The sequence below is a fragment of the Ochotona princeps genome, chromosome X (genome assembly GCF_030435755.1).
Source record: "Ochotona princeps isolate mOchPri1 chromosome X, mOchPri1.hap1, whole genome shotgun sequence".
NCBI lineage: Eukaryota > Metazoa > Chordata > Mammalia > Lagomorpha > Ochotonidae > Ochotona > Ochotona princeps.
Window position 1 is genome coordinate 11767586 of NC_080865.1, and position 20330 is coordinate 11787915.

The following is a 20330-nucleotide window of genomic DNA, read 5'->3' on the forward strand; positions in this document are numbered from 1 at the left end:
CCATGCTTGTCAGGGTCACTAACCTCTGTGTTGCTCAGGGATCAAGTCTGAAGCTTCAGTAGTGTTTGTTATAGGTAAGCAGACCATAGGTCTTCAAATGCTTTCTTATTTTCCATGACACTAACCCCTCTTTGTTTTCTTCCTATCTCACCAGCTATTTCTTTGCAGTCTCCTTTGCTAATTCTGTCCAATAGCCATGATTTCTTAACATTGGGATATTTTAAGTCTCATTCTTGTACTTATCTGCACTATTAGATCAGTATTATAGACTTGAACATTTATCTTCATTGATGTTTTTGAAATTTTTATATCCATCCTTACCTTTCCTGAATTCAAACTGACATATCCGTCTGCTGTCAAACTTTCTACTTGTTTGTTTGACTGGTATCTCGAGAATTACATGTTCTAGATGGAATTCTGAGCTTCCAAGTCTGCCTCCTAGTGCCAAAATTCTCATCAGAATTCTCTCCCACTGTTGCACATCCTAGGACCCAAAACTCCATTCTTTCAGTTGCTTAGGTCAAAACATTGGAAATCATTAACAACTCTCTTCCCGCCCCACACTATACATCTAATCCATCAATGAATTGTTTCTTTTTATTTCTTCAAAATACATGCATACTTTTATCATCACTACTATTTGCACATCTATTTACCTGGTCTAGGCCATTATGATCTTGCTTGGACTATGACAATCTGCTCAGTTCTTTATATTGTGGCCACAGTGATCCCTTATACTACCTGTTTAAAACAAGATTCAGTGTCTTGAACGCCACCCCTGCCTTCTTACCTTTATAGCTGGGCTGCTTTCTGCCCAGGACAATTGTTACGGCTGTGCTTCCCCAGCCAGGGCTATTCAGGCCTTTTCCCATTCTTCAGGTTCCCCACAAAAGAAAATGAGGTCTTTTGGACCCTTCCATCAAACTGCCCTGCCAAGTCATGATGTTTGGCAAAGGCGGTTGCCCTGGCTCTGTTTAGTCTTTAGCAAAATGTTAACTTTAAAACAGCAAACTCAGAATTTAGCTTTTGGTGAAGAGTAAGCTATGAACTCTGAGGGGGGTGGAGTGAGATCAGTTGTATCTGAAATGTCTGTTATGCAGGGCAGTAGGGAGAATAGATATTCATTATAGACTATATTATTCTATTGTGAATCAGCTGATCTGCCTGTTATATAATCTTGAAGTTGCTGCTTATCAGAAAAATAGCCATGCACTAATATTCCTGATTTTTTTTAAGTTTTTGGAATTATCTAATTTTATTTGCCCTGCTACTGCCTATTTTCTTTTGCTTGACCTTTATTTTTTTTGAGATTTACCTTTATCAATACATGTAATTTTACACTTACGTATTAACAGTCCATCTATAGAGACAGCACAGTTGATGTGCCTTTTCCACTGTTAGCAGACATCTGCATTGTTTCCAGTTTCTCATTCTTAGAAACACTACTGTAACAAATACTGATCTAGCTCCTTGTGCCCTGGGTTGTTAGACTTAAAAAGATCATGAAAATATGGCTTAGGAAGAAAATTAGGGATGGGCTTCAATTTGTTTTTTTTTCACCGGAATAAACTGATCTTTGCATTCCATTTTTTGAAGTCCGCTCTTCTGTGCCTTTTCACCTTGCTAGGTGTTGCCATCTCTTTCCTCCCAGAGGCAGAAGCAGCTGTGCTTTCTCTTCCTGTCAAGACCCCCCAGGAAAGATGGGAGGCAAGGTTTCATAGTTTAAAGGGGAATGTCAATTGTGAAGAATTCCCTATTATATTTATTTTAATGAGGAGAAGATTTTATTCTCTGTTTTGGTGAAATGTTAAGATTTCAGTTGAATAGAGTTACAGTTTTACTCTTAAGTAAAAGTTTTCTTTTTATTTTTTTGTATTTCAGTTTGCATTCTTGGCAAATAAGTGGGAAAGACTAATTAGCAAGCTAATGTTCTAAATGTTCACTTGCAGTAATGGCTATTTTTAAATGTTTTAAATAGCATGGAGCATGAAGTTTATTCTTCCTGCTTTCCAAAGTTTTGAGTTCGTTAGCATAAATTGATGTTGAAATGCAGTAACAGCTTTATGGGTGAAGATTGATCCCAATTATTTGCCACTGTACATGGCATTTGGGGATGGGAAAGATAAATCATAGGAAAATGTGATAAAGGGGCACAGCGGCGTGGCCTAGCGGCTAAAGTCCTCGCCTTGAAAGCCCCGCGATCCCATATGGGTGCCGGTTCTAATCCCGGCAGCTCCACTTCCCATCCAGCTCCCTGCTTGTGGCCTGGGAAAGCAGTTGAGGACGGCCCAAAGCTTTGGGACCCTGCACCCGAGTGGGAGACCCGGAAGAGGTTCCAGGTTCCTGGCATCGGATCGGCGCGTACCGGCCCGTTGCGGCTCACTTGGGGAGTGAAACATCGGATGGAAGATCTTCCTCTCTGTCTCTCCTCCTCTCTGTATATCCGGCTTTCCAACAATAATAAAATCTTTAAAAAAAAGTGATAAAGAGTAACTCTGATCATTTTATGTTGTACCTAGGTGGGAAAGGAGAAATTCCACAAAACCCACCATTGGGACTTTTGCAACAATGTTCCTCTGCTGCTCAGTGAAGCAACACCTGGATTAGGTGGAGACTCACGTCGTCTTCAGAAGCTGAAGCCTAAATACACTGCTTATCCTAAAGGAGACGGAAGCAATGAACCATCCTGGGCAGCTTTTGATAAACAGGTAAGTCGTGATATTGGAAGAAATGCAGTGTTAAATGTTTCCAATATACTAAGTAGATTTGAGATGATAAGAGTTCCTTGTGCCTTTTTTATACTTGTTGCCTGTAGTTTTTAGTGTTTCTCCCTCTTTTTCCTTGTAATTGACAAAAATTGATGGCTGTGTTCTTGGGTTCTGTAACCGTGGATTCAGTCAACTTTTGACTGAAAATACTTGAAGAAAAGTTGCATTTGTCTTGAATACATGCAGACATTTTTTTCTTGTCATTATTCCTTAAACAATGCAGTGTACCAACTATTTACATAGCATTTACATTGCATTACATATTATAACTAACCTAGGGGTGCTTTACAAAATATGGGAGAATGCATAGGTTATTACCATTTTGTATAAAGAACTTGTACATCTGTGGATTTTTGTATCCATGGCGGGTGTCTTGCAGCTAATTCCCCTCAGATACTGAGGGTTCCATGTATATTTATGGTATTCAACATGCTGTTTTGGAATATTTGGAATATGTATACATTGTAGAATGGCAAAGTCAAGCTACTTAACATATGCATTATCTCACTTGGTTTGTGCGTGTGTGTGTGTGTAGTGAGAATACCTAAAATCTCTCTTGGCAATATATACTGTTATTAGCTATAATCATCATACAGTAGATCTCTTGAATGTATCCCTCCTAACTGAAATGTTTAAAAATTATTAAATTAACTATTTTAAATTAATTTTAACTTATTAAGAGACAAAGAAATGGGGAGGGGGTGGTAATAGTGAGGGACATAGGGAGAGAGGAAGTAGGGGCAGGCAGGCAGAAATCTTTCATCTCTCCAAATGTCCCCAATGACTGGGCCAACCTGAGGCTGGGAGCCTGGAGCTCAGTCCTGGTATTTCGCATGAATGGTGGGGTCTCAAACATTTGAGCCATTTCTTACTCTTTCCCAGGGCTCACATTAACAGGAAGCTGGAATTGGTAACAGAGTTCCAAGGCTCAAGCCCAGGTACTCTATGAGATGCAGGTTTTCCAGGTGGCATATTAGTCACTGGGCCAACTGCCCACTCTCTAACTGAAGGTTTCAATCTTTTGACCAAGGGTGAACCCTACCTGGCCATCCTAGGCGAAAAGATAAATTCAAAACCAGAATTCTCTTAAACATACAGTATAAAAATAATGTTATTCTTGCTGTGCCATTTCTGCTCAGGCATATTGGCTGTAGGACACCAAATGTTCATCTTTCTTGGCAAATGCTTGTCAACGTTCTCTCCTTTTCTCTAGACAAGATCATCTGTTCTCATATAGACACTAAGGGTCTGTTTGGTCAGACTGTCACTTTTGTTTTAGTGAGTTGCCACTCGATACTCTTGTTTGGTTCTGGGTGTGCCATTAAATAGAAATGGAAAAATACCAATTTTCTATCCCTAAGGACTGAAGGGTGAAATGGCAGAAACTATGTAAGTGAAGGGAAGAGATGCTATTGTTAGGCAAGCATCTGAATTTGTTATTGTGTGTATCAACATGCATATTGATAGTTGAGAAATGTAATGTATTTGAGTGTCTAAAAAATGGGCTGACAGTAAAGACAAAAAATTGACCAGTTATCTCCCATAAAGAAGGATATATGGATACGCTGTGTTTATCAGACACTATGTCTCAGCCTCATGTTCTGTTCTCTAAAAAGAAGTTATTGTTAGATTGTTTTAGATCCTATAATTAAGAAATAACTTAGAAAAAAATACTTTAGGACTGGACAAAGACTCCAAACCATAGTATGCTACATTTACCAGGTGGTTTAAACAGTTTTTGACGGATTTGTTGGAAGTACTTTAATTCCAAATAAAATGCCCTCAGATACTCTAGAAGTGAAACATCCTTGTGTTATCTGTTGGGGTAGATTAAATTGAGCATGTAATTGAGCATGATGTCCAGTTCTGACACACAGAGATCTAAAAAGCCACAGGGAGGCCTCTTTCCCAGGAAACCGTGTTGACTTTCAGCAAGAACCAATATTTCTCCTTTTCTGATTATTTTGCATGTCTGGCTCAGTGCTGAACCCAGAGCTCAAACACAATTTCTAGGCTCACTGACTGGAGTAGATTATCTGTGGTTTTCTGTCATTCTTGATTTTCAAGGATATTTAATTTGTTAGGACCAAAGCAAAGGTTCTGCTTTTGTCTCTTATACCAAAAAGAGAGTATTGACAATATTTTAATCTACTACTGAATAAATAAGGTAGGTCACAATATATCCAAATATCCTCTTGCATTTAAAGTTGAAGATTCATTTTATTTCCTGTTTTCTCCATATTTAGTATGTGCCTTAAATCTACTTCATAGCCCTTTATGATTACTTATAAAATTGTCTGGAATAGTTCATGAATTTTGAATGATTTTATTATCAGACTACCTGAAGAAATGAAGAGCTTATTCATTTCAAGTCTAAGTAGATGCACCATAATTCATTCAGTTATTTTGTTGGTCAACTTCAATTAAATACTCATCAAGCTTTAAAAGAGACACTAATGCTCCATCATATTTGCGTGCTCTGATGAGACTGTGAACTGCAGACTAGATCTTGGTTAATACCTAGAGCAAATTAAAAAGTGTTATCTACATTACTGATTCAGCAAAAACAAATCACCTACTAATAATTTTTCTTAATAGACATTTTTAACTCATAGCAATAGTTTCTAATCCTAGTGATACATCTAAGGTGACACTAAAGGTAATACTTGGACAGTGTCTTAAAAATCAGTAGATGCTCTGAGGGCCCTGGCAATTCTACAATGGGCGTGGTGCTGCCACCTTCCAGCTATGGCAAATGCTCTGACAAACGCTTCACACTGCGGTTCTTTCCGAAGACTTGCTATTGGCTCATGGTAGGTGCCTTTTCTGGAGACACCTGGGGGGTTACACTGGCCCTTCCTCCTAAGGAAGCCAGTGACTGATTTCTAAAGGGTAAATGGTTGATTTCTTTGCTTTTAAGGCTAGACTGTGTCCTGTAATTCAGACTGCAAGCACCTCCTGCATGAAGCCCAGGCTAAACTTGACCTTTCCTTTGCTGTTCCCCTCACTGCCTCATAGATTTGTCCCAAAATTGTGCCTATACGAAATCACGTGTGCCTAAATCTCTGTCTCAGACTCTGCCTCTGTGGAACCAAACTAAGAAGAATGTTCCAGTTTTTATTCCTGATTCCAAAAGTGATCATCAAAAACAAGCAAACAAAAAAAGCTCTGCTACAATAGACCATTACATAATAAGCAGAGAAAATGCTATTTGTGCCAGAAAGATCCAGCATTTGTTGTCATGCACAGCCCCCAGAGTGAACACTTTTCATTGTTTATCATTTCTTCATTCCTTCTTGCATTGTTTCAGACAGGAACCAGTTTTATTCAGGCTGGAAATGGGTCTGCTTGAAAGTATTTGCCTCACCAGGCTCCTTGTAGCTAGGTGGGCCAAGTGACACTTTTGGCCAGTAATAGCTGTGTGAAGGGTGAGTTGGGAGGGGCTTTTAGGAAAGTTACTGCTTTTCTAATGAAAATAATTAGGTTCCACTGACGGAATTTGCCTGCCCTTTGCACTCTGTTTTCCTGTCTGGAACTAGTAGATAATTTCTTGGCCAGAGAAGTATAGCTAATGGGAAGGTAGGTGCCTGTTGACCTTATGGAGGCACCATTGGAGTAGGGCTGTCTCTAGATTTATTAGGTGAGAAAAATCAAGCCCAATTTTGATGGTTTTCAACTTGCGGGAGGAATTTGGAAATGTATGGTAGCTGTTTTGGATTGTCTCAAGAAGTAGGAAGAGAGTCAGACTTGGGTCAGGTGAGTGAGGCACTTGTATTGATACAGAACTTAAGGAGCTCCCACAACCTCACTCATCAAGTTAAATAGTATTTTAGTAAAGTGTCTTAAAAATCAAAAGTGATGCAAAAAATCACAGTGAGCAAAATCTAAGCATTTTACATAAAAACGGGAACAGTAATGATGTTGCATGAGATATTGGAGTCTGAAGCCAAAGGAAAACTTGCTGATACCAAATCCATTTTTTCTTTAAGATTTATTTATTTATGGTGGGAAGGCAGGTTTACAGAGAAAGGGAGAGAAAGATGTCCCAGTTGCTGGTTCACTCCTCAAATGGCCACAATAGCCAGAGCTGAGCCAATCTGAAGCCAGGAGCCAGGAGCCAGGAGCTTTCTCCAGGTTCCCCACACAGGTGCAGGGTCCAAAGCTTTGGACCATCCTGTGCTGCTTTCCCTGGCCATAATCAGGGAGTTGAATGGGAAGCGGAGCAGCCAGGACATGAACCAGCACCCATATGGGATCCCTGTGTTTGCAGGGAGAGGATTAGTGAATTGACCCATTGTGATGGGTCCACCAATCCCATCTTTATTGTACATTTTTGTGTTTTGGTATGTTGTAGGTTATTACACAACCTACAACATGGGGAAGGTAACCTCACACTGGGAAGGACTGTCCTGCTTCAAATGCCAGTGATATTCCCATTGAAGAACACAGTACTGCTTGCTTAAAACCCCTGACATCTGGGAAAGATACACAAGCTGCGAAGAAATTATTATTAATATTGTTTTGCTTGATTATCCATCCCCCAAAGATGAGTGATTTCCCTGTACCATGTAAATAAAAGTAGGCTGTGAAAGCTCGAGACAAAAACAAGGCCACTCTGTAATTGCGTATGAACACAGGACACTAACACCGCCCAAGCCACTCACACCTGTTACTTCTAGTCATCATCCCACTAGTGCCTCCCGGAGTAAGAACTAAACCTACAGGGCATTGCCTTCAAAGGAGGAATCATTCACTGGCAGAGGGAAGTGCAACAGGGGCTGGGTTGGCGACACTGGTTCTTGTCATAAGAACTCTCTGTATAATTGCAGTCTCATTATTTTACTTATTTGAGCCAGTTTCCCTGTACATACATAATGGGGCTGGGGGAGGTGATTTCTGAGGCCCTTTTGTATGTGTATCATCCACTGGTTCACTCCTCAAATGGCCACAACAACCAGAGCACATCAGAGTATATGAAACAATCAGAACAGATAAAAATAAAACACAAACTTTTAAAAATACTTAAAAAATGTGATAGATATTATATCTTTAAATCATTTCCAAAATTTGAAATGGGAACTTTTCATAGACTTATATACTTTTCAGATGATTTGACTCTTCATAGCACCGTTTCATAAGACACCAACATGTGTAATTTAAAATGCATTTGCAGGGCCTGACACAATGGCTCAATTGGTTAATTCTCTGCCTGCAAGTGCTGGTGTCCCATATAGGTGCCGGTTCGTGTCCCAGGTGCTTTACCTCTCATTCAGCTCCCTGCTTGTGGCCTGGGAAAGTCACATCCAACTTGTTCATATTAGGAATGAGCCTAGACTCTGGATCTCCTGGCCTAGAGCAATTTCTAATTGTACCAATTACCTACTGCTTTATTATTAACTGAAAATTGTCATTTAGCAGTTTGTGATTTATTGTAATTGTTGTCATATATGGCCTGTCATAAGCAGCTTTTATCAACTGTTGCAATAGTCAGAAATATTCTGATGATTCAATGTTTTTATGTGACTTTTATCTGAATGTTAAGCACATTTATATAGACTCTGCAATTATGCTCTCATTTATTTTCATTTGTCAATGGCTGCTAGTTACCCTAATTTGCTTGCTGTTTCACAAATGACTCTGTTATTGCAAGTGCCCTGATAAAGGTTGATGTTTTGGGAGAAGGCATCCATTTTAAAAATAGTATTTCAGTTTTTCCACTATTGTAAACATAATAATTACAGTCAGAACTGCTGGCCAGAGAATTAGAATTTTAGTAACTTTGCATTAATTCACACTGAGGTTGTAGTGAGCTGATTGTGTAATACTGTGTAAACCCCTGTGCTTTGAGCAATATAAAGATAATTTGATCTCTTGGGTTACCTTTTGTTTCTAATTGAACAAGTAGGATTATTACCCTGGCATTGAGGGTAAACATACCCTGAATGGGATGGCTAAGGAAGCAGGTGTTTGAAAGACTTATTAAAGGGTTGGGGCTTGTGTTAGGTGGTTTGGGGGAGGGCTTAAGGAGGCTTTACTCTGCATTGAGTGTTATCAGGAAGCAGGGGTTGCCTTTTATGACTGGCTACCTTAAACTGCATTTACAGAGAGAGCAGACTACGGCTGTGTCTGAGAGAGGACCTGGCATCACTCCTATGAACCAGGAGAGGGAGGTGTTTGGCGTTGCGTGGCTTGGGCTATAGTTTTTTGAGGTGTGTGTTCACAAGCAGTTATGGAGTGGTCTTGGCAGGCCACCATGATCACTGAGTGGATTTGTCTCCATGTTGGAAATTTTTAAAATTATTGTTGTTTAACAGGAAAATACCAAATCCTAGCTGTGGGTGCCCGGCCAGGTTGTAGCAGTACGAAACACAGCTGCTGGTAGCAGAAAGGCTGACTCCTGGACGCCAGGGACAGCTCTTCTCACACAGAACCTGCCAAACTTTAAAAACTTCCTGCAGGGGATTAAGGAGCAATCAAGTGCATTAGGGTTTTATACAATTAGTAAAGAAAAATATACAAAACAGATTCTTGAAACTTTGCCTAAAGCCAATTAGAAGTGTTATAACATATAATCAGAATAGATGAAAATAAAACTCAGACTTTTTAAAATACTTAGAAAATGTGTTAGATATTATACGTTTAAATCATTTCCAAAATTTGAAATGGGAACTTTTCATAGACTTATATACTTTTCAGATGATTTGACTCTTCATAGCACCATTTCATAAGATACCAATAAATGTAATTTAGAAAGCATTTGCAGGGTCTGGCACAATGGCACAATTGGTTAATCCTCTACCTGCAAGTGCTGGTGTCCCGTATAGGTGCCGGTTCGTGTCCCAGGTGCTTTACCTCTCATTCAGCTCCCTGCTTGTGGCCTGGGAAAGTAGTAGAGGATGGGCCTATAGCCTGGAAGCCTGTACCCATCCACATGAGAAACTCAAAGAACCTCCTGGCTCCTGGCTTCAGATTGGTTGTTGTGGCCATTTAGGGAGTGAACCAGTGGATTGAAGATCTTTCTTTCTGTATATTTGCCTTTCCAATAAAAATAAAAAAGAGTAATCGTTAAATATTGATGCTTTAAACCCATGCTTTACATCACAATTGTGTCTATGGCTACTTAGGTTTAGGAAGGAAATTGGAAGATATGCCTGAAATCAAGCATGCCATGTCTCATGTTCCCAACTATATGTTCTACTTTTATCAATAAGAGCAAAACACAAAATTTATCATTAAATTTACATTGAAGTGCCAGTATTTCTAATTTCATCATACAATTTAAGTTGCTTCATTGTTTTGAAATTTAAAAAAATTTAATTTTTCTTAAAAAAACAGTCTTAAAATCTGGGCTAAATGCTTTAAATAAAAGGGATGTGATTCATAAATGAATATTTTTTTTTTACTAAACCAGGGAGAGCTCTTCCTCCTTTCTTCTCTAAAACCTAAAATTCAGCTATTAAACAAAAATACAAAGCCCTACTCTCTGGTTCCAAGTTTTCATCAGTAAGCATGTTGACTCTCAGTAGGCTAAGGTTCAAATCGCCTTGTTGATTGAAGTTAAGCACATACCGCCGCTCTTCTGTTAGAATGGTTGTAATTTAAAGAAGATTGGCAGGACGATGTGTCGCTGAGGATATGAAGTAACGGGAACTTTCATACATTCCTAGTAGGAATAGAAAATAGCACTGGTGTTTTAAAGGAAATATTTGTTTATTTGAAAGGCAGAGTGACATAAAAAGAGATCTTCGATCTGCTGGTTCAGTCTCCAAATGGCTGCAACTGCCCGGTCAGGGCCAGGCCAAAGCCAGGAGCTAGGAAATACATTCCAGCCTCCCACGCAGGTGCAGGGACCAAAGGGTATGGGCCACCCTCTGCTGCTTTCCCACGTGCGTCAGGAGGGAGCTGGATCCTACATGAAGCAGGCGGGAATTGAAATGGCTGTGATAAGGGATGCTGGTATCACAAATGATGGCTTAACCAATTGTGACATCATGCTGGCCCCAGTACTGCCATTTTAAAAGATATTTTGATATTTTGTTAACTTCTTAAACTAAGTTAAACCCTTATTTATTACATGATTCAATCATTTCATGCTTATGCATCTAAGAGAAATGAAAGCACACATATGCTCACACAAAAACTTGGCGTGTATAGCGTTGGTGTTGTGGCTTAGCAAGTTAAGCTTCTGCTTGAGGTGCTGGTGGCATCCAGTATGGACACTGGTTTGAGTCCTGACTGCACCACTTCTGATCATGCTCCCTGCTTATGGCTTGGGAAAGCAGTGTACATATAAGTGCTTTGGCCCCCATACCCGTTTGGGAGACCTAGAAGAAGCTCCTGGCACAGCCCTGACTATTGGGTCCATTTAGGAGGTAAACCAGGGAATGAAAGGAGATCTGTCTCTCTATATCTCTCTGTCTCTCTGTCACTCTAGCTTTCAAGTAAATAAAAAATATTTTTTGAGGGTCTCCCCAAGAAACTGTTGAATTTATCTGGACAATAAGATGCTGGACTCTATGCTTGGTATATGTTTGCAACGAAAGAATCTCGACTTAATTTGAACTGTAAGACTGCAACAGGTGGAGGAATCCACCATGGGGGGGAGGGCCTGGGAGGGGATGGGGAATCCCAGAGTCTATGAAACTGTGTCACATAATGCAACGTAATTAATAATTAAAAAAAAAACAAGCAAACTTATGTGTGAATGTTTCTAGTGTCATTGTTCATAATAGAATTGGGGAACACCAACATGTTCATTCACTGATAATGAATAAGCCGAACAGAGTACATTCACACAATGAATAGTATTCAGTAATGAAAAGAACTATTGATGTGTGTTATACCATGGATGCACTTCAAAAACCTACTAAAAAAGTCAGACACATGAGATTCCATGTTGTATGACTGTCTATATGAAATCCTAGAAAAGGCAAATATATAAGAGAAAGTAGATCATTAGTTACTTGGGCTGATGGTAGGAGAGGAGACTTCAAGGGTAGTGCTAGAATGTTCTAAATTGGATGCTGGTGTTGCAGTGCAGCAGGGGAAGCCACTGTTTGTGACACTGGCATGCTAAAACCCACATTTGAGTCCTGGCTGCTCTGTTTCTCAGCCAGATTGGAGTTCCAGGCCCTGTCTTCCATGTGTCCCAGCCCCAGCTATTGTATGCATTTGGGGGAGTGAAGCAGAGAATGGAAGATTCTCCCCCCTTTCTGTCTGTCTCATTACTCTCTCTGTCTCCTGGTCACTGTTCCCATCATATATTTAAATAAATAAATCTTGAAAAAATTAACAAAAGTCATTGGACTAATTGTTTGCAAAAGGTAGATTTTATGGCATATCAATTATAGCTTAACATGTCAGTATGTAGTGTTGCAAAACAGAGTGGGTCTCTTAAACAATGGATTTTTTTTTTTCTCATTGTTCTGGAGGCCGAAGTTCAAGATTCAGATGCCTGGCAGAGTTGCTTTCTCTTAAGGCCTCTTTCCTTGGCTTACAGATGACTTCCTTCCGGGCACACTGATTTTTTAAACCAAAAAAATCTTTGTCATTTGTAACAGACATTTTAGTTTATGAATTAGAAACTGTTAGTTACTATTCGATTTGTTGACTTAAAATTCAGGCTGATTCATAGTTTGTTCTGAAATTGTAATCTACAGGAATCATGATTACTTAATGTACTTTGCTCTCTGAATTTAAAGCAGCTGCAGGTTTATTTGAAACATAAAAAATATTTAACTTCCCTGATTTTATATTTGCAGGATTCTGCCCTATGACAAACTCGTTACTTTGTAATACTGATGATGGGGATTAGCATGGATTCTGACCATTTAATTTGTGTTCCTTTTAAAAAAATACTGCTGAGGTAATTTTGGACTTACAAGATGTCACAAAAACAATACAAACTTACTGTGTACCTTCCTCCCCAACTTGCTCCAATATCATTATATATAACCATAGCACATTATGGAAAATAGGAAATTAACATTGATATAATGCTGCTAAGTAGAGTGCAAGCTTTGCTTTCATTTACCAGTTTTTACTGCATTCATTCCCACCCCCTTAGTTTATTGTTTTGTGTAATTTTATTAGTGTGTAGATTTATATAATGATCACTACAATCAGGAGTCAGGAAAACTGTATTCCTTTAGGAATTCATTGTTTGAATCTTGATTTGTATCAACTTCCTTTAGGTAATCATCAATTTTTAAAATCAGCTTTATTGAGGTATAATTTACATGCCACAAAGTGTTAATTAAAAAAAAATTGGGGCCAGTGTTGTGATATAGTGGGTAAAGCCACCCATGTGTGCACTGGTTCTTGTTCCAGCTGCTTTATTTCTGATTCAGCTCTCTGCTGATGGCCTGGGAAAAGCAGCAGAGGGCCCAGGTTCTGGCGGGTCCTGCATCCACGTGGGAAGCCTGAAGAAGCTTCCTGGCTTTGGCCTGACTCAATACCAGCCATTATGAACATATGTGGAGTGAACTAGCAGATGGAAATCTGTGTCTGTTTCTCTTTGACCATAACTTTGATTTTCAAATAAATCTCAAAAAAAACTTGAAAAATGTGTGTGTGTGTGTGTGTGTGTGTGTGTGTGTGTGTGTATGTATGTCTGAGACAGAGAGATTTCCATCCTCCACTGACTAACCTCCCACAATGGTCAGGTGCTGGGCTATGGATGAAACCAGGAGCCAGGAATGCATCCTAGGTTTCCCATGTGGGTGACAGGAACTCAAGTATTTGAGTTATCACCACTACCTCTCAGGGCCCCCTTTAGTATGATGCTGGAATGAAGAACTGGGGTGTGGGCACCCAAGCCAGGCACTCTGTCTGGTATCTGACATGGGTATCCCAACCAGTGTACGAAATATCAGGCCACATGCTGGTTCCATCTTGGCTATGTTTTCAGCCTCTCCTGGTCTCACTGGGTGCATTATTCTCACTTGACAGATAAGGAAACTGAGCAGCAGAAAGATAATGATGCCCAGCTTGGAGCAGTCATGAAAATTAACTCTCATCCTTTGTTCAAGGTTTGGCATATTTCCTTACAGGGAAAAGGTAGGATAATGTTACTGGGGAAAGTGAAGTTGTAAGCTGGGACCATGTGTTGCAGAATTCTTGCACTTTTCTTTGGCATAATTCTGCCATATTCCAGAATAAGATTGGAGATGCTGCCACTGAGACCAGTGAGTTCTAAAATGCAACCAGTAAGGTGTCAGTGCATTGCTCTTTCCAGTTGTTCCCCTGTATATCATTTTTGCTAGACTACTGCAATTGTGTTTATATTTAGACCTTGTGCAAGTACTCACAGATTTTACCACATGGTCACTTAGGTTTTAAAATTTTCAATAGATGCACGTTTAATTGAAATTTTACTTCCTTTGCAGTCCTCCGTATTCTTTCCTCTCCATTTGACTTAAAGAAAGAAATCTGAAATAGGCATTTGGCCTAGTGCTTAAGCTGCTGCTTGGGATACCTGCATCCTATATTAACATAACCCCCTGCTCTATTCTTCACTGCAGCCTCCTGCTAATACACACCCTGTGAGGTAGCAGGTGATTTATCAAGTAGCTGAGTCTTTGTCAGCCATGTGGGAGTCCTGGATTGAATTCCTGGCTCCAGGTTTGGCCTGGCCCAGCCCTGACTATTGCATATAGGAAGTGAACCAGTGCACAGGAGACCTCTATTTGCCCCTCTGCCTTTCAAATAAATAGAATAAGTATATTTAAAAATATATGTTTTTAGGATTATACTAACACTTAAATTATATTTGCTGTAACAAAGTACCTGACCCAGGTTACTTTATGAAGAAAGGAGGTTATGACTTTGGAGATAGCAGGTGGAGGGATCCACATCTGATGATGGCCTTCTTGGCATTACATGGAGACAGAGAACACATGTGTCTCCTCCATCAGGATTCAGTGATGGGGTCACCGCATTAATGACCTTGTCTAATCTTATTCTTTTCCCCAAGCCTTACTTCTAAGTGCCATTGACATGACTCAGGATTAAACTCATAAATGAATGAGAGGACAGATCATTCCAACCATATGAGTCTAACATGTTGATCTTTTCATCTAGTGTTCCAGAGCATTTATGTTTGAGTACCAAGAAATAAACCCGAACTGTGTTTTCGATTCTAGTCTAGTTGGCTGTTACATCAGCAAAAACTGAAAATTTAGTTCCTACTGATGTGTATAGGAATTGTTATTAATGTGTGTTTATAGCTTTCTCATTTTTGCAATACTAGTTTACTGAACAAAAATTAGTTCACTCCCCCTGCCTTCTACCAGTTTAGGGGAGTCTTCTGATTTTTTTATATGGATTCTTGGGCTTTGGGGGCTGTAAACAAGAGAGGGGGATATAAAGAAGGGAGAAGCAGGCACTGGAGAGAGGGAGAGAGAAGAGCAGCTACCATAGGAGTTGGAGATGGTGAAATGTGAAACTTCCAAAAATTAAAAAGAGGAAAAGCGTCCTTTGGAGGGGAGATATGTAGATGCAGAACATGAATTAGGTGGCATGAAGATTTTCTCCAGAGGTCTGAGTAAACATGAGACAGGGTTTTCAATTGCTATCAGTTGTTGGGCCTTTCCATTGAATATACAGAGACTGGGCCACTCTGATTCATTACTTGAGTTACATTTACATTTTGGCTCGCTGAATTATATTTTTTATATTGTAGCACATAAGGGAATTACCATTACCTTCTATCACCAATCAATTGACCTAAGTCTTCTCTCATTTCCCTCTGGAATCTCCCTTTAGTTAGTCGCCTCTCAGAGGCCACTGTTGCCATCTTGATTTGGGACCTTTAACCCGAGAGTCAGCTCTTCACTGGCATCCTTGCCTTCTGTCTGATTCCCTTTCTCAATTGCCCATTCCTCTATAGAGTTCACTTTTTAAAATGCTTGAAATCTTTTGACTTCCCTTGCATAGCCTAGGGATTATCAGTTTTTTTGCTCTTAATTTCCACTCTTGTCTGTGCTCTCTCCTCCACATTTGTCTTTTAGCCATACATAACTGCTCAAGGTACACTCTGTATCAAACACTCCCATGTTCCTGTGACTTTGGACCTGCTGATCCATCTGTAGAGAAAGCCCTTTCTCTACTTGTCTATTTCTTCTATCCTTTGGCACATGGAAGGCCCATTTCAGATGTTACCTCCACTCTTGATGCTGTAGTACAGTTCAGCATTATTTCCTCCTTTTGGAACATTTTCATAACTACTGCTACTTTCCTGTGTCCTGGCTGTTTTTTTAATTAGCATTGAATTCTTGGAGCCTAGCACAGGGCCTAATCTGTGATAGAAAGTCTGTAATATGTACATGCCCAAGTGGATTTTTTTAAACAATTGAGTCTTTGCTAATGGATTTTACCTTCATCTCTAATACTTTATAATTATTTGGATATACCACACCCTGTAGTTATTTGCATAGAGTCTTTCCTCTCCTACCTGGCTAAATAATCCTTGTACCTGGAGAGTGTCGTATTGAGCACTAAACTGAGAGAACATAGAGCTTTGCATTTAGCAGGTATCCTGTAATTGGATTAGTTTGTATTATGTATTATATTTTATAGTGTTTTGCTTTAGTAAAGAGCCTTTCATTATGAAGTATCCATTTTGTAGTCTAAGCTGTTGATGTACTTGTTGGAAGTTAATATTACAGAATATAAAAAGGATTTGTTTCAAGTATCTTTCTTCTGATTCTACTTTTGGGTGGAATCCAGCCTTTTAAAAATAAATATTTTAATGTATTAAAAATAACTCAAAATGATGGCATGGAGTAGTTTTTCTCTGATTCTCATATTTCCTCTGTGTGTGTGTGTGTGTGTAAAACTTAAGTACATAAAATATTTCAACTCAGTGGAAATATTGTATTATTAAAAGATGATTTTAGCGCAAAAACTCCCTGAAATCATGTTTTTTGTAACAGGAATTTTCTGTGAGCTTATTTAATGTTTTTACTTATTTGAAAGGCAGAATGATAGAGAAGGAGAGATAGAGACATCTTTTATCCACTTATTTACTCAAATCCTCAAATGGGGGGTGCGGTGTGATGGTTCAATTGGCCTTGCAGAACTGACATCCCATGTGAGTGTGCTGGTTTGTGTCCCAACTGTTCTACCTCCTTTCCAACTTCCTTCTTGTGGTTTGGGAAAGCAGAGCAGGATGACTCAAAGCCTTGGGACCCTGTACACATGTGGGATACCCTGAACAGGCTCCTGGTTCCTGGCTTCAGATTGGCTCAGCTCTGGCCATTGTAGCATTGGCGGATGAACTGGCAGATGGAAGATCTTTGTCCCTCCTTTTCTCCTTAGACCTGCCTTTATAATAAATAAATCTAAAAAAAAAAAAAATCCTCAAATGCCTGCAATATCCAAGACTGGGCCAGAAATTCCATCTGGATCTCCAACATCAATGTGAGCAGGAACCCAAGTGCCCCCCTCCCAGGTGCATTAGTAGGGAACTGGTTTCGAAGCAGAGGCAGGACTCGACCCTAGGCACTCTGAAATTAGGTACTGGTGTTCAGAAGGTAGTGTAATCCCATGTACCACAACACCTGCTCCTCCCTGATTTTTTTGAAGTACTTGTGTATATGTATATATATATATATATATATATATATATATATATATATATGTATATATATATATATATATACACACACACACACACATAGATTTTGCCTTCTATATTGAATATGTCAGGTTTCTTTATTCAGTTTATGAAACTCTATAATAGAACGATTTGCTTTCTATTGGATAGAGGGACCCCCTTCATCTAGTTCTAGTGTCACTTTCCCAGAAATTCTGATTTGAAACAGTAGATCTGAACCTCAACTCTTAGTAATATCAAGTGTTTTTAATTGCCTTGCTCAATAGACTCCATAGGGATGTGAAGAGGCTATTTTAGATATGATTTTGACAGTACTTTTAAGCTTCCAGCTTTGCATCCTACACTGTTTTATATATGATTCACTATTTTTATATATTCATTTTCCCCCCAAGCTGTTATATATACTGTTATGTATATGCTGTTATATATATCATTTTCTTAATCTTTAAATAGTGTGGCAGTATATTCTAGTTAGCAAGTGCTCATTTTCTAATGTTTGCCAAAAGGTTGACCAGAGAACGAGTTTAAGCAGTATGTACCAGTTGTATAGTTCAGTAGTGATAAAGTTGCAAGAACGATATTCTAACATTCTAGTCATTTCTCTTTTTTCTTTTTTTATGTATCGTAAAATCAGCTCTCTAGAAGCAGCAACTAAAAACACATTTCATTAATGCTTATGCTTGCTGCTCATACAGGTCATTTCATTTGAATCTATCAAATTAATCATTAAAACTTGAACCAGAGTTGTAGAGACTTATACTATCTTTGTAATATGAAAAATCTTCTGGAAATCATTGCTCTATAACCTTTTTTTTTTTTTTTTTTTTTTGCTATTCACTTACCAAACTTACCTGTGTTGTTCATTTCTTACTTCAACAATCTAAGATGCAGGTTTGTATAGCTTGAGTTTTCTTAAAATAAGATATGCCTATTCAAACATAGTATCCATAGGAACACAAATTTATTAAAAAAAAGAAGAAGAAAGAAAAGAGAATTTGAGATGAGATTATAACTTAAGCATTGCTTTTTAGATGGGCTCCCACCTCCACAATCCCAATTGAAATGACTGCAAAATTTAAAAATATGAAAAAACTTCATGTGTTGGAGGCTAGGGAGGGATTCCATCTTGTACAAACTTTTGGATGATTTCTACGTGGTATAGCACAGATGGGAGGGTATGAAAGGAATATTCCAAAATGAACTTGTAATTTCACTTCCTGAGATAGCAATAATTGAGTGGGGTTTAGAACAACCTATGGGGGCTTTTATTTGGTTTACTTCTACAAGAATTGAAGAACTAATAGTTACTTTTGGAGAGGCTGGCATTTGGCACAAAGATGTCACATAGGATGGTTGCATCCCGTATCAAGATACCTGGGTTCAAGCCCTGGCTCTGCTGCTAATCCCTGCTTCCTCCTAGTGTGCATTCTGGGAAATAGCAGATAATGGCTCAGCAACTGGCTCTCTGCCACCTATGGTGGAGATCTGAATTGAGTTTTGAGCTCCAGGCTTCCACCTAGCCCATCCCTGGCTGTTGCGGACATTTGGAGAGTGAACCAGTAGATAGAAGATCTGTCTTCATCTCTGCATATTAGAAAAACAAGTGTCATTAGAAGACTCAGGAATAGGAGCCCAGCATGGTAGCCTAGCGGCCAAAGTCCTCACCTTGAATGTGTTGGGATCCCATATGGGCACCAGTTCTAATCCCTGCAGCCCTGCTTCCCATCCAGCTCCCTGCTTGTGGCCTGAGAAAGAAATAGAGGACAGGCCAAAGCCTTGGGACTCTGCACCCACGTGGGAGACCTGGAGGAAGCTCCTGGCTCCTGGCTTCTGATCGGATCAGCTCCGGCTGTTGTGGTCACTTGGGGAGTGAATCATCAGACAGAAGATTTTCCACTCTGTCTCTCCTCCTCTCTGTAAATCTGAGTTTGCAATAGAAATAAATTGTCTGTACCAACAATGTCAGGGTACACTTAAATAAGAGACTGATGGAATTATGATTGCTAATGAAGGACTACACTATTATAACAAAATGGGAAAAATCTGACGGGGGTGGGATTTTGGGGGGTGGGAATCCCAGCCTATACAAAATTGTACCTCACAATTCAAAATTCAAAGTAAAAATATATTTTTAAAAAAAGTTAAAAAAAAAAGAAGGCCCAGGAATAGTCACACTGACATCAAAGCAGACCCTGTATTTGGACCTTTCTTTGATGCAACAGTTAGTGTCACACAAAGGACTGGCCACGGGACTGGCCACTCTGTTGCTGGTATGGAAGTCAAGTCAACTAATAAAATATTTATGTGGAAGGGCTGGAATTGTGAAGCAGCCAGGGCTTGAACCAGCATTCATACGGGATGCTGGTGATGGAGCATCTGCTTGTGATACCAGTATGCCCTATCAGAGTGCCCATTTAAGTCCTGTTGGTCTGCTAATGTGCTGATTAATGTACCTGGGAAAGCATAAGAAATTGACCCAAATGCTTGGCCCCTGTACTCATTCATGTTGGAGACCTGGCTCCTGGCTTCAGCCTGGTGGAGCCCTGGCCGCTGCAGCCATTTGGACAGTGATCAGCAGATGGAAAATCTTTTACTCTCTCTCTCTCTCTCTCTGTCTTTTTGTTACTTTGCCTTTCAAATAAATGAACTTTTAATCAAGTTATGTAAGATTTATTTCTTTTACTTGTAAGTCAGGATTACAGAGAGAGGGAGAGACTGGTATCTTGCATCTGCTGGTGTACTCCCCACATGATTGCTTTGGTCAGACCTTGGCCTGTCTGAACTTGGGAGCCAGAAGCTTCTCCCAGTTTTCTTACATTAGTGTAAAAGCCAGGGGCTTTTACTATCCTCCATTGCTTTCTCAGGCCATTAGTAGGGAGCTGGATCAGAAGTGGAGCAGCCAGGACATGAATCAACATCCATATGGGGTATTGGTGTCACAGGTA

At 39.5% G+C, this 20330-nt stretch overlaps 1 protein-coding gene across 1 annotated transcript in view; it reads left to right on the top strand.

Moving 5' to 3' along the window:
- The window catches only part of EFHC2 (EF-hand domain containing 2), a 171121-nt gene that overhangs the window by 20050 nt on the left and 130741 nt on the right, over positions 1–20330 (top strand). Inside the window, exon 2 of the mRNA XM_058658995.1 lies at positions 2520–2708. Coding sequence (XP_058514978.1) covers positions 2520–2708 — 189 coding nt within the window. The remainder of the gene's footprint in view (positions 1–2519; positions 2709–20330) is intronic.